The sequence below is a fragment of the Amblyomma mixtum genome, chromosome 2 (genome assembly GCF_055824585.1).
Source record: "Amblyomma mixtum isolate Tamu chromosome 2, ASM5582458v1, whole genome shotgun sequence".
In the NCBI taxonomy this organism is placed as follows: Eukaryota; Metazoa; Arthropoda; class Arachnida; order Ixodida; family Ixodidae; genus Amblyomma; species Amblyomma mixtum.
Window position 1 is genome coordinate 296,498,206 of NC_143013.1, and position 13,124 is coordinate 296,511,329.

At 50.8% G+C, this 13,124-nt stretch overlaps 1 protein-coding gene across 1 annotated transcript; it reads left to right on the top strand.

Annotated features, from left to right (window-relative positions):
- The first annotated feature begins 1,155 nt into the window (after positions 1-1,155).
- LOC149364596 (putative methyltransferase DDB_G0268948) lies at positions 1,156-12,764 on the top strand. Its single transcript, XM_089568718.1, has 7 exons — positions 1,156-1,192; positions 5,474-5,646; positions 6,242-6,399; positions 7,352-7,550; positions 9,195-9,292; positions 10,828-10,962; positions 12,677-12,764. Exons 1-7 carry the CDS (start codon positions 1,156-1,158, stop codon positions 12,762-12,764), a joined length of 888 nt encoding a protein of 295 aa, XP_089424844.1.
- Positions 12,765-13,124: the final 360 nt, after the last annotated feature.

Here is a 13,124-nt window from a genome sequence, read left to right on the forward strand (position 1 = left end):
TTAAATCTTTGAATGTGGCGAAATTCCTAAAGTTTTGCGCAGTTGCCCTTTAAGGGTACGACGCGATAGCGTTTATGGGTGTCTGCATTGGCCTAGGTTGGTATCACTTTGGAGACACGGTGACTATTTTGTAGCGAGAGCTGCATTACCCGCAGTCGCGCCGTTTCGCTGTGGGCCTTCGGCGCCACTTGTGCGCATGCGCCAGGAGCCGAGTGACGTCACAACCGCGCAGCTGGTGCGCCGCTCGCCTCCCACCGAGAGGAGCCGCCGAGTGATGTCACAGCTGCCGGCGCTTCGCGCCGACGCAGCTCGCCTCCGACCGAGAGATTGCGCATGCGCGACACGCAGATGGCGCGCCGTGCTCTACTGCGCATGCACGGCAAGGGGAGGAGGAGGGTCACGGTGTATAAATGATGGTGATGCAGCGGTGGGAAAAATTGCGCCTCTCCCATAACCGAGAGTAGAGTAAGCATGAAATGTTTACGGACCTAACACAGGCTCCATTGCTCGGCTTAAGCAGCTGTAACGGTGGCGGCATTGAAATCCAGGACGATGCAGAAGCGTACAGCGGACACGACGAGACGCAGGCCTGACAAGAATGTATATGCAGCGCGTTCGAATACTCCGCGAGCGTGTATACATCTGCCTGCCAGAGGGGGAAAGGGCTTGAAGGCCAAGCGGCCGGTCTTTTACATGCGTGAGTGTGGGGAGCGAAGTTTTCCGCCGAAAGCCCTTCTCGCCCTCTTTCTCTAAGCGGCCTTCTCTCAAAGCCCCTAACAGATCACGTATGACAACGAAGTGTATTGTGACATGTATGTGCTTTTTCCACGCGTTATTAGAAATCGGAAATTATAATTCCGTGCATTATCAAATGCACAGCTCGACTGATATTTTGATAAACATTGAGAAGACACTGGCAGCAGTTATTTTTTGTGACTCGTTTGGAGAGCAACCGGCGCTTGTATGCCGGTCCCGTAGGAGAGCTTAGAGAGTCTCGTTGAATCTCGATAAGTCTCGTACGGTGCCCGGATGTTCTCGTTTCAGAGCCCGGATGAGTGGAATTCAGTGCCCGGATGATGGCTCTCGGTCTCGGCGTGACGGCACCACAATGCCGACAACGGGAGCTAAAAGCATTTCATGCTTAAAAACACTGTCATGGCGGCCAAGGAGAGCGAGGCCGATGCTGTGCGGCGTAGGAGACGGGAGAAACTCGAGTCGTCGGACCATAACGATAAGCAAAACAACTTGACGCAACCAGAGATATACCGTACCTCTCGCTACGTATAACCTGGCATAGCTGAGCTAAGCCACTGCCTATTTTTTTTTTTTTGCATCACGTAACGTACTAACCGGCCGTCATGAGTACAATGCGATAGTGTTAGAGGTCCTTCCTGCTCAAGTGTCCCTTCTACGTCGCTGAGATTCTACTTACATGCCCATACATGCGGGATTGGCCATTCTTTACTTTATACATACCAATCCTGGCGCAGTGATGGAGCAGTTAAGCGATGCGCCACTGCCTAGGCAGGTGGAAGTTTCGAACAAAGCCGCCGGTGCGGCTTGTGGTTGCTTTTTCCCGAACTTTTCGGGATCAATGGAGACATTTAAAATAGCGTGACCCTATCGGTTGAGGGCATAGGGGAATAGCGGGCGGCCAGTACGCAGGCGCAAAACAATAACGCTTCTCCCTCCGCGCGGTTATTGTCCTGCGTCTGCGCACTGGAGCCCCGCTAGTTCCTAGTCCCCTGTGCCACTAATTGGAAGGGTCACCTATATTCTAAAAGTCCATATTTTAAATCCCAACTGCCACGGTGGGCAGTTTTCTCCCAGTCCGGTTGGTAGACTTCCACATGCCATGGTGGGTAGGTTGTGATGACGTCACAAGGCCACGTGACCTAGGTGGCAGGCCGCAGGTGGGCTACTTGTTTTTGTCGACACACCGACGACGCCGGGGTTGCCGTTGAATGGGACCCTTATGTTTCCTCTTTTTTGGTGGTAATGTTTATGTTCAGGCAGGATGAGCCTTACAGTAGTCGGCCGGCAATTGCTCCTCCGCCTGAGTCAGTTAATTGAATTAAGATGTCTCTACCACTGTCCCATGAGACCAGTGTCCTACTAACACCGTCAAGAGTTTTTGCCACTGCTTGCCGGTCAGTTTTTACAGCGACAGCTCTGAAGCGCCCCGTCCCTGGGTTTCGCGTCGTCGTCGTCGTCGTTGTAGTAGTATGTCGTAATCAACGGCGTTGCGGGTGGGTGCGTTACCATGGCAACCACTCGGAGGGTGTTTACTGTAAAAGGAGGAGGGCGTGCAGAGAGGTAAGATGGCGTACCCGGGGGGTGGTTAGCACGGGAGCCGTCCAGAAGGTGGTTACAGTCGAAGGAGCGCTTGGCGAGAGTATAAAAAGCCGCGACGGACTGGTGGTTGCCACGGGAACCGCACGGAGGGTACTTACCCTGGAAAGAGGAGGGCACAGTGAGAGCGTAAGACGGCGTACCCGGAGGGTGGTTACCACAGGAGTCGTCCAGAAGGTGGTTACCGTCGGAGGAGGGTTTGAAGAGAATGCGAAAAGCCGCGACGGACGGGTGGTTGCCACGGGAACCGCACGGAGGGTACTTACCCTGGAAAGAGGAGGGCACAGTGAGAGCGTAAGATGGCGTACCCTGAGAGTGGTTAGCACGGGAACCGTCCGGAAGGAGGTTACCGTGGAAAACCGAAGCATAAAAAGGCGCAATCGATGGGTGGTTGCCATGGGAACAAGCCGGAGGGTAGTTACCCTGGAAGAAGGAGAAGGGTTACCGTGAAATGAGAAGGGTGTGGCGAGAGTGTAGGAAGGCTTCACTGGAGGGTGGTTACCACGGGAACCGCCCGGAAAGAGGGCACCATGAAAGGAGGTGGATATGGCGAGAGCGGAGGAATCGCCAACCAGGGGGGTGGCTACCGTGGAAGGAAGAAAATTTATATGGTAGTTACCCTGGAAGGGGCGATGCCGAGAGCGAAGGAATGCGTAACCGGATGGCGGCTATCGGGGAAGGATGAGGGAGAGTACGGCGACAGCGGAGGAGTGCAGCGCGGTTCATCTGCTGCGGAAAGCGCAGCCCGATGAGTTCGCCATCGGTGGCCTAGAGCGACGGACTGAAGATGAGAGGTAATCTAAGTACGATTATGTGCGGAAAACTAAAAGCAGCGCTTTAGAACTATACAGATGTGAACTCACTCTCATATTCTCTACTACCTCAACATATATCGTGAAAAATACCTTCACAGCTTTCGCTGAATCCTAGGTTACGCAGTGGTAACCGTTCTGTGAATGTTTTTCGCTCTCTCCGGTGCCCCTTTCGCTTGTTTGAGTGGCTCGGACGAGGCTGGAGTTGGGCCTGGTATGATGGTTACCCAAGTTGACTGCTGTAGTGCTTGGAAGCAGGGACGAGTTAAGGCAGGCAGCACACGTGTTTTAACTTCCAACTGACTTCGTACCATTTTGGAAGAGGTGAACAGCAAGAACTGAATTCATTCCTAGCAGGTACAACTTCTTCATATTTCATTTTTTACTTCAGTATTTTTTTTCATGCTCCAGATTAGCAAAGAAGCTGCATGGGCCACCCTTTTATGCCACGTGTGGTGTCTGGTTGTATATATGTCGCGAATCAATTCGTTTTGCGATCTTGATAATGTCACATCTCTGATGAAGTATATAGACAGTGCATATATGTAAGGCGCGTGCTAATCAGATAAGCGCCAGAGTTTCATATTAAAGGGCTAGGAAGCGTGCCGCCCTTGCACAAACTTGCACGATCCCTATTTCGTCGCTAGTCTTGCGTCCTTCCTTGAAACACAAAACAAACAAGCAATGTTGGAGCAGTTATGCTTTTTCAGGCAGGAAGGCGGCGGGAGGAGGAGAAATAAATAACCTCTGAAAATACGCGCTTCTAGGAGAAGAGGAAAACGAAGAAGCCTTCCGCCATTGCGTGGCGGAACGTGGATGATTTCTGCATCCTGAAACATTCTCGCATGGTGTCGACCGACTGTGCAACACTGCGCCCATGCTGCTGCACCGTGTCTGGGGAAGAGGAAGCCGCTTGCGTGAGCAGTCAAGTATCCGAAACGTCGAGTCGGTTGAATTCGGGCTTGTGGCACTCGTGTCGCGGGCAGTGCGTAGCAGATGTTTGCATTTCTTTAGAGTCCGAAGCAGAATTATTTTGGAAGGATGCATTGATGGCGTCGGAATTCAGCACCAAAGCTTGCGACCTCGACTACAGCGCCAGTGCAAAGGCGCGATGAAACGAAGCGATAAAGAGTTTGCTGGCCAATTCGTGCTACGCACGACCGCAAGATTACGTTACAGCCTGAAATGTAATAGGATGTTCCGTTATGCAGTGGTGTACTTTTTCACTCTTTTCGTGGCATCTGTCTCCGGCGGGAGCCCCCGTGGAAGCGTACATGCATTATATGGAAGCTAGAGCACTTCAGGGGCCTCACTGAGTCCCGAGCCCGGCACGAGCCCGAGACTCAGAGCCCGAGCCTGGCCAGGGGCCTGTGGTCGAAATTTCCGGAGCCCTTCACTACGGCATCCCTCACAGCATGAGTCGCTTTGGGACGTTAAACAACCATAAACCAAAAACCCATAGTGGCCTAAACCAATATATTATTCCCAAACGGCGTTTCTAGTAGCCTAGATATGTTTTTGAGGGGCGAAGGCACACGATCAGAGGTGATCTTAAAGCCTGCTCGTCGAGCAGATTAATGAAGGCCCTTCTCCAGCGGTTCTTATGAAGTTTCAAACGTCCAGTTGCCGGCGTTTAACATAAAACTGAGGAGATGCGGAGCACCTTTTGATAAATTTTCACGCCGTGTGCTCACTGATAGTTGAAACAGCCCAAGCCAGCGGTGCTCTGTACATAAACAGGCGACCACACTCGCGCAAATGTCTTGTGTCAGGCGTTAGGAGGTTGTAAATAACATCTCGAGTGGAAAGGACGCCAAAAATTGAAGCTCCAGTGCTTTATCGGGGCCACCGGGGCTACCTTTTTCTTCGTCTGCTCCTTGATCCTTTTCTTCATCTTCTTGCAAACAAACCTAGATAACAGGAATAACTTAGCCTTCAACCCAGGCGACAATGTATGCAGTGTGCGTTTGATGTGACCATGTATTCAAAGTTATGGCTGCTGACTGCTGTTGTTGAGGTTATCCGTCACGCAGCGGATGACGAAAGTGAAATATAGAAAAATCCATGCACGAAAACAAACACGATCTGGTTATGTTTGAATTTGTCGTTTTGGTGTTCCCTTTTTCAGCTTTCATTGGACATTGTTGCACGCAGTGCCCTGCAGGGAGGACTGGTTAATATATTGTGTTGAGCCAGTTTGTTTGACATAAGTTGTCCAGGCCAAACAAATGCCCTTTTAGAGCAGGCTTGTTACCCATTGGAAGTGATGACGTATTAGCACTCACACGTGACACCTGCGACGCCCGCAGTGAGATGCCATCAGGCTCGTTACCGGACATCGAGAGGGCTGCAGGACGAGTCGCCGCGGGACAAGTTCAGCGTCAACATCGAGGGCACCGATCTTTCGAAGCTGTACAAGCAGGCAAGGCCCAGCCTTCCCGACTCTGTGATTCAAGAGGTCATCGCGTACGTGGACCAGAAGGTATACACACTGAAGAACACTGAAAACTTCGCGCATCGTGAATTTGTCGGTGACCTGCATGCAAATGGGCAGTCCGCGTCTGCCACTACCCAATGGGCATTGAAACTCCGTTGTGGGTCCGGCGGACATTCAGGACGTCTTCGGGGCGTCCAAGGGAGGTTTTCTATCCTTGTGCGGCAAATACAAGACGTGCGGAAAAAGAAGTTAAATCTCCCAGAATTTTTAATCTCAGAGTGAAGACTCTTTGGTGCCAGCACCCTCGCAATCCTCCAGAATGCCCAGTCCTAGACCTGCACTGACAGAACCCACCATTCTTGGGACTTCCTCGCCCGCATGATTCAGGCCCTAACGGATAAGTCTTTTAATTATTATTCAGAGAGTGAACGCTAGAGGTTTCAGTTACAACTCCCTACTCTGACAAACAGAAACTGCTCCATAAACCGCGGATACAGTGCTGCAGAGTTACTCGCTTTGAGGCAAAGGTGGTTCGAAGCGAGTGTTATGAGAATCAGACTGCAGTTCACAAAGCATGCCCCTTGCGTTGCTGCACATAGTTGCGAGTCTTACGCGAGCCTGACTGCTGCTGCCCTCGCAGCTGTCCAAGCGGGAGCTGTGCGTGGACGTGGGCTGCGGGCCGGGCCAGAGCACCGAGCTCTTCTGTCCCTACTTCAAGAATGTGGTGGGCGCCGACATCAGCCGTTCCCTCATCGAGGAGGCCGGGGCCAGGAGGCGACACGGCAACGTCACTTACATGTGGGTCACCGCGGAGCTGCTGTCTTTTTTTTGTTCTGTTTTCGCACTTATTATATATGCGTGGCATCATATCTCAGTACTCCGTTAACGTTCGCGATTTTATTTGTTGTCTGCCAGCATTATCTGACGGTATATAGTCTGCCATGCCAGTATCAACGCGATAGCGTTAAAATAGATGTTCAGTGCAGACCCCAAGGTTACAACGAAATTCCTCATTGGTCGACAACAATTTGACATCGCAACCACGTGACCTGGCGCGGGTAATTCAAACACCGGCAACGACCACAGAGAACAGCAGTAATGACGCCACTACACAATTGCTCATATGGTTTCGACCACCTCATACCGCATCGTTAGCGACGCTATCGCATTACACACTTAAGGCTACTTAAGCGTCCCCAGAATTTTTTCTTCTTTTTGAGACAATTTCATACAGATTGTCTTGCCCCTGGAGTCATAGCAAAAAAGCCCGGAAAGTGCCTGACCATAGATTATGCCACCCTGGAGTGCTCAGCTGCGTTATCTGCAACGCCCGGAAGTTTCTGTAGAGAGCTAATATGACTACTTTAGCTGTAGATGTCGTTGTAAAACTTAGCGAAAATTCCTACGATTCGAGTAAATTTTATAGGTCTCATCTAACTTCCTTTTCAGTACAATTCTCCTTCTCCTCATCATCATCAGCCAGGTTTTTCCCACGGCAAGCCAAATGCCTCTGCTATTGATCATCAACTACCCCTGCTTGCGCCATCGGCGGACGCCTTATCATCGCTAACTGCTTGTTAAATTTGCCCACCTGAATTAGCCGCCCCCTGCTGCGTTCACCTTTTCCTTGAACCCGCTCCGTTATGTGCCCCTCGTGTCTACGTCCTCGGCTTGATTTCAGCCGGACGTCACTACCTCTGAGACGGACCCTGCATGCATCGTGCGATATATCCCGCGTGGCGTCGCCCAGGGAGGCGAGAGCGGAGTGCCTGCCGCTGCGTAGCAACTCGGTGGCGCTGGTGTCGGCGGTGAACGCGATCCAGTACTTCGACCAGGACGACTTCTTCGCCGAGGTACGGCGCGTGCTGGTCGACAACGGCGTCCTCTTCGCCGCCATGCACCACCTGCGCGCCCTGCTCGAGCCCGGCATGGACAACTGGCTCTTCCAGGTAGAGGGCACGACGTCGAAGTGCTTGTACCAAGGTGATGGTGACACCCTTTGTACAATCGGGAGGCGCCATTTTGGGTCACAGAAGATTGCGCCGTTCCCTAATAGACACGGAAAGCGTCCAAACGTTAGCTTGCAATAAGACACGGGTGTCTCGCGGTAGTACTAAAAAGTATCATGCCCCGGAGATACGAAAATGCTGTTTCCTGCAAATATGTTTTGCAGTGACAACCCCCAGAGGAGGCAAAGGTGGTCGCTACCCCAAAAATTTGCCGGCACACAGAAAAATTTGCCGAGCACTTCATTCACTCCCTGACGAGGAGTAGGTTTCATTATTGGGCAGCCCGCACTGAGATTTCTCGCTGTGAGCCCGCAGAATTTTGTTAGTTTTTTTTTCATTTTTATGAAAGACAATGCCACAGAGACAACATGCCTGCCCAACATTTACTCCACTCCCTCTTCTGCTTCTTCGCGCACCACGAATGTCCTGGTTCCGTCAGTGATATTTAGGTGGAGCGAAAGCGAGCATGTGACCCGAGATGGCAAAGAATTAGACCTCCACTGGCATCGGGGCATCCACCCTGACATAGGGGTATCCAGGATGTGCATATGTACTCATGGCTCGGGCTAGCTCATCTCCTGAGGGCACATGTGTGGTGTTCCATCATCATTGAGCGCTGAAATCCATTCCAGAGCTAGCGTATCAGATTTTCGCAGACACATTTTGTCGTCCGCACCGCAAAGCTCAACTGGGTTATTAACGAACGCCTCTGTCTTTATAAGCGCACACTGCATTAATGGCCGCTTAGGTAAAAAACATGGTGTACCCATGCTATTATCTACTTTAAACACGAAATGAGTAAAAAATTAGTAAGCTGTCCTCTAGCGCACTCTAAGGGGAAAAGTTTGCTGACCAAGCTCTGGGGCAGATTTCCATCACCAAAATGTGGAGTGCATATATGGTTGGAAACGAAAACGAATTCCCTCCTCAAAACACGCGAAGCTCTAGCAGTTTCGAAGATTTTAACGGAAGCTTCAAGCTCCTCGAACCTCAGGACATCCGGCTCCGCTTTGCTAACAGTATAAATTAACTATACTTTGCAGTACTATACTTATGCAGTGCTATACCTGTGCTAATCTCCGTTGCCAGTAGTAAGCATTCCGCACATTTAGCGATTGAAATCTACTCCGCGGAACTTTGGCAGCCTACCACTCCCCTAGAATGGAGTGCGGTAGAGGGCAGCGTACTCCCTTTTCACTCCCATATGGAGTTATTCGTATTTGGAGTGCAGCTGTTCGCTGAATCAGGAGCACTGACTGTGGGGCTAGTTGCTCTTCCATTCTCTCGGAGTACCTGAGCGCGTACATAGACAAGGACGAATACAGACGAGCCCACGAGCGCTCTTAGTGTCTTGTCTCGTTACGTCCTCCAAGTAAATGCAACGGCAACTAACCCCGCAGTCTGTGCTTCTTAAGGGTGCAGTGCCCTGAAAACCGCGTGTTGACTTAACTTCCATCCCTACGCAATGTGCGCTTGCTTCAAGTAACCATGGTTGGAACGGTTTGGAAAAGCGCTCGTATACATACTGCGACGCAAGATCTTGCTTAGCAGCAGTCTAATTTCGCATTGCTTTATCCCGTGCAGCTGAGGGCAGATAAGTTCTCGGACTACCTGCTCTCGCGCCATGCCTACTGGGCGTCCGGATACGACAGCATCGAGGTTCCTTTCAAGGGAGTTAGAAAGTGAGCGTGACTCTGCTGTTTTTCGTCTGTAACTGGAATCCACCTTTTTCACTGGTTGTGGCGCCCTCTGGGGATTGGCGGATATTCGTCTGCTACTGGTTGAAAACAAAACCCACGTTGGAGCTCTGTTAGAGACGCAGGCGCAATCCGGTTCCATGACGAGTCAACTGCGCCTGCGAAATCACAAGTGTGTGTTTGCAACTTCCGCCATCTGTCGCGTGCGGCTCTCACTAACCTGAACTGCGCATGCGTGGAAGGAGCTGGCGGTCTATTTTCAACCAGTTAAACCAGTGGAACTCGAGAAGGAGAAGCACGCATGCGCAGAGCGGCCGCGAGGGAAAACGCAGTTTGCGCTGTTCCCGCGGATGCGCTTGACGAATCCAACGCGTCATCACACTGAAGCCACACTGACCTGCAAAATCTACGATAGCACCCAGTTACCGTTGACAAACTTTTCACAGACTCCAATTCTCTTAAAAGTGTAGATGAAGACAAGGTACGGCAGAATTGGACAGGACAAGCGCTTGGCTTGTCCAATTCTTTTGCCTCTCGTCTTCTCCTGCGCTTTCAGCTAGCTTTCACACTGCGTCGCTCTTTCGTTCCGCTGTTGCGTGGGTAGAGGACATGTGGAGGGTTGAGTTCGGTGGGTGATGGATTGCGCTTTTAGAGGGTTAAGGTGGGTGGGCTGAAGTGAATCGTGGGTGGCGGTGGGTTTACGTTGGAAGTGGGGTGGTGAGAAGTGGCTTTGGAGGGTGCAGGCTTCTCTCTTCGAGGCATCAGAAAGACACACGCCGGACTTTTCTCAATGCGACACATGGTACTCTGCTTTCTTACAAAAGCGACGGCGAAATCTAATTCAAACATGCAGTGGAAAAGGCAGCTACCCTTCACAACTCCCCCCACTGACCAGACACCTACCCACGCCACCCACCTCCACCCTTCAGCAGCGCACCCACCACACACCTCCGCCCATCTTCACCCTCCAAGAAAATTCTGTCACTTGTGTGAAACCTCGTCTTAGAGTAAAAATATCAAAGCATCAAAATAATCACGAAGGGTAAATACAACTGCTTTTTCAGAATTGTCGCATCAGATGTCTGATCTCGTAAATATCTGATGCCGAAATGCATTCTTGAGCCTTTACCCACAATTCGCGCCATCGCCGGATCCTTTGTTGAGATAATTTTTGTCGAGTCGCCGAGCCATTTCGCGGAGCTGACGAAAGGCCATACTGCGCATGCGCGAGGAGCAGTGACGTCACACGGCGCACAGCTGCAGGCGCGCCGCCGCCGTCGCTGCGCGGGTGACTCAGAGGTGCCGCCGCCGCGTTCTCCAGTTGTGCATGCGCATTAGCGGCGCATAGCTAGCATGCCGGGGCCGCCGCCGCTGCCGCGCGCTCTCCATCGCCTCTCTCTCTCTCTCCTCGTTGCTTTCGCAATCCTCCAGGTTTAACCAGAGCTAAACCACTGCCAATTTTTTCCGCACCTCCGGAGTGTTCTTTCTAAAGCATCGCCCGAACTTGTCGGTGCTTGCAGGAAGACGGTGCTGACGAAGAGCGCTCTGAAGGTGTCAGCTGTCATGGACCACATCAACACGTGGAGCCTGGCGGTCATGATGCGCCACCACGAGCCGGAGAGGGCCCGGGCCACGCTTGCCGAGTTCAGGGACAGGCACGTACGGCGAGGAAAACAATAGGGGTAGCGTTAAGAGACAACAAGACAGCAGAACGGGTTTGGTAATGAACGCAACTTAATGTCCTCTAGAGCTGAGATCAAGCAGAATACATGAGCACGAGCAGAGCTTGTATTGCGAATTGAAGGTAGCGGACGGTCACTTGGGTAACTGAGTGAATTCTAAGAGAAGGCAAGCGCAGCGAAGGGCGAGTGAGAGCCAGACGGGCGGATGAGATTAGAAAGTTTGCATGAATAGGGTGGCTGCATGGTGGCGCTGGACAGGGTTAATTAGAGAGATATGGGAGAAGCCTTTGTCATGCAGCGGGCGTTGTTGGGCTGATGACGATGACGTACTGAAAGAGAGGCGCCAATTTTGAACAGTATCACGCGAACACCGAAGAAACGGTTGGTTACTGTCATGTGACAAAGCTGTGTGGCAGAGCAAGTTGCAAGCAGCATACTCCTCGTGCACACTCACTTATATTCTCGCCTGTTTTGTGGCTTCGCTGCGTCACAGGTCGCCGCAGTACCGTTTGTACGATGCTCGCGTTATGCAGTTAAAGAGCAGGCTGGCTGCACTCGTGTATTCCTCGGTTCGGGAGCAAAGATGTGCTTGAGTTGTAGCACTGCAATGCGCAGCTCAAGACATGCTCATTTTCGCAGCTAGAAGACTTTCCACGGACGGCACACTTTGTTCGCTGCTAAAGCAATACAATGAAACATTCTTATTTCGTAGCTCATGTTTTTCTTTCCTGAAAGCTTTGATCGTTGCTTGATGCCCCGCCTCGTCGTGATTCCGATGTCTCGCCGGGATCGGTGAGCTCACGCGGTGGTTCGGAGGAAGAAATTATAGAGACCGTTGTATCTTAATCTTCACCCGTCTATCTTTCTTTTCCGCCTTTGACCACTGTACACTGCGCATGCGCGCGTATTGTCGACCCCTTCAGGCTGGAGGCAATAACAAGGACCTGTACGGCCTTTTTCAGAAATATGAACGTCACTTCGCACAATACCTGAACACTCGTAGACCTCAGTGACTGCTGCTTGAGTTCAGAGTTCCTTGCGTGACATTTCTGGAGCCTTTTCAAAGTTCTCCAGATAGAGAAAGAGAGAGCAAAAATAATGTTGCTAACTAGTCTCGAAGCCATGGAGGAAAATGGCTAAGCAGGGACCGTGACGTCATGTTGCCGGCCTTCGTAATCCATGTTCTCTTGTAGTCGCTCCCTTTTATCTCTCTCTGCTCAGGGAAACCAAAGGCGGTACCACGTGGTATAGCTGGGACTCGGCCCTAGCTAGTGAAACCTGCCGCGTGTTTTGATCCCTTACAAAAAAATTGCTTAGACAGTCAACCGAGTGTCCATATATATATACTTTTGTCTATAAAGTCTATAGACTCTCTATAGGCAAACCCTAGAGAACCGTTTATAGGCAATACAAATCCTATAGATAGTCTATAGACAAAATATAGATTTATGGCCATACACTTTTAGTAGACTTTTGTCTATAGACAGCTTATAGTTTATGAATAGACAAAAATATCTATAGGAAGGCAATAGCGTCTATAAAAAGTCTACAGACTGTCTATAGACCATTTTTATAACGGATGTGCAGCCTGTTTTCTCCCCTGTATTTTTTTATGACAGACCATACTGTGTTCACTGGGCGTCAGTGCAACTTTGACACAATATGTCTTCTTGCTTTTTCACTGCAGGATCCTGTCGAAGACGCAGGAATACCCCGAACAGGATCCGATGATCAGCGTCGCCTTCATGACGTCATACGTTATGTGCCGAAAATAGTGCTCTAACACTAACCGTCAACGCCGAACAATAAAAATACAACTTTTCTTCCTTCATCTCGGCGTGCCAAAAGCCTGGACGTGGCTTCCATCTATTTGCTCAAATGTTCGTGTGCGTTAGCATAAGAAAGAAATCCGTTGGGCTCGGTCACAATAAAAGCTAACGATAAAATTTGAAGCGCTTTGCCGAAGGATGTAGACCATCCTTTGTCTGTTCTTTGGACGGCGCTGACCATGAACTAGCGACATCAAAGGAAAACAAAATTTATTTATTTTTTACAAACCTGCTGGTTAAAAAGCAGATATGTTGAAAACTCGGCCTACCTGGCTGTCGAAATGACACAGCCTGCGGCTTCGAAGC

Coding starts and splice junctions, on each gene's coding strand:
- LOC149364596 (XM_089568718.1), top strand. CDS start 1,156: ATGGCGGCCAAGGAGAGCGAGGCCGATGCTGTGCGGC. Junction 1,193..5,473: donor CGAGGCCGATGCTGTGCGGC/GTAGGAGACGGG, acceptor CGACGCCCGCAG/TGAGATGCCATCAGGCTCGT. Junction 10,963..12,676: donor CTTGCCGAGTTCAGGGACAG/GCACGTACGGCG, acceptor TTTTCACTGCAG/GATCCTGTCGAAGACGCAGG.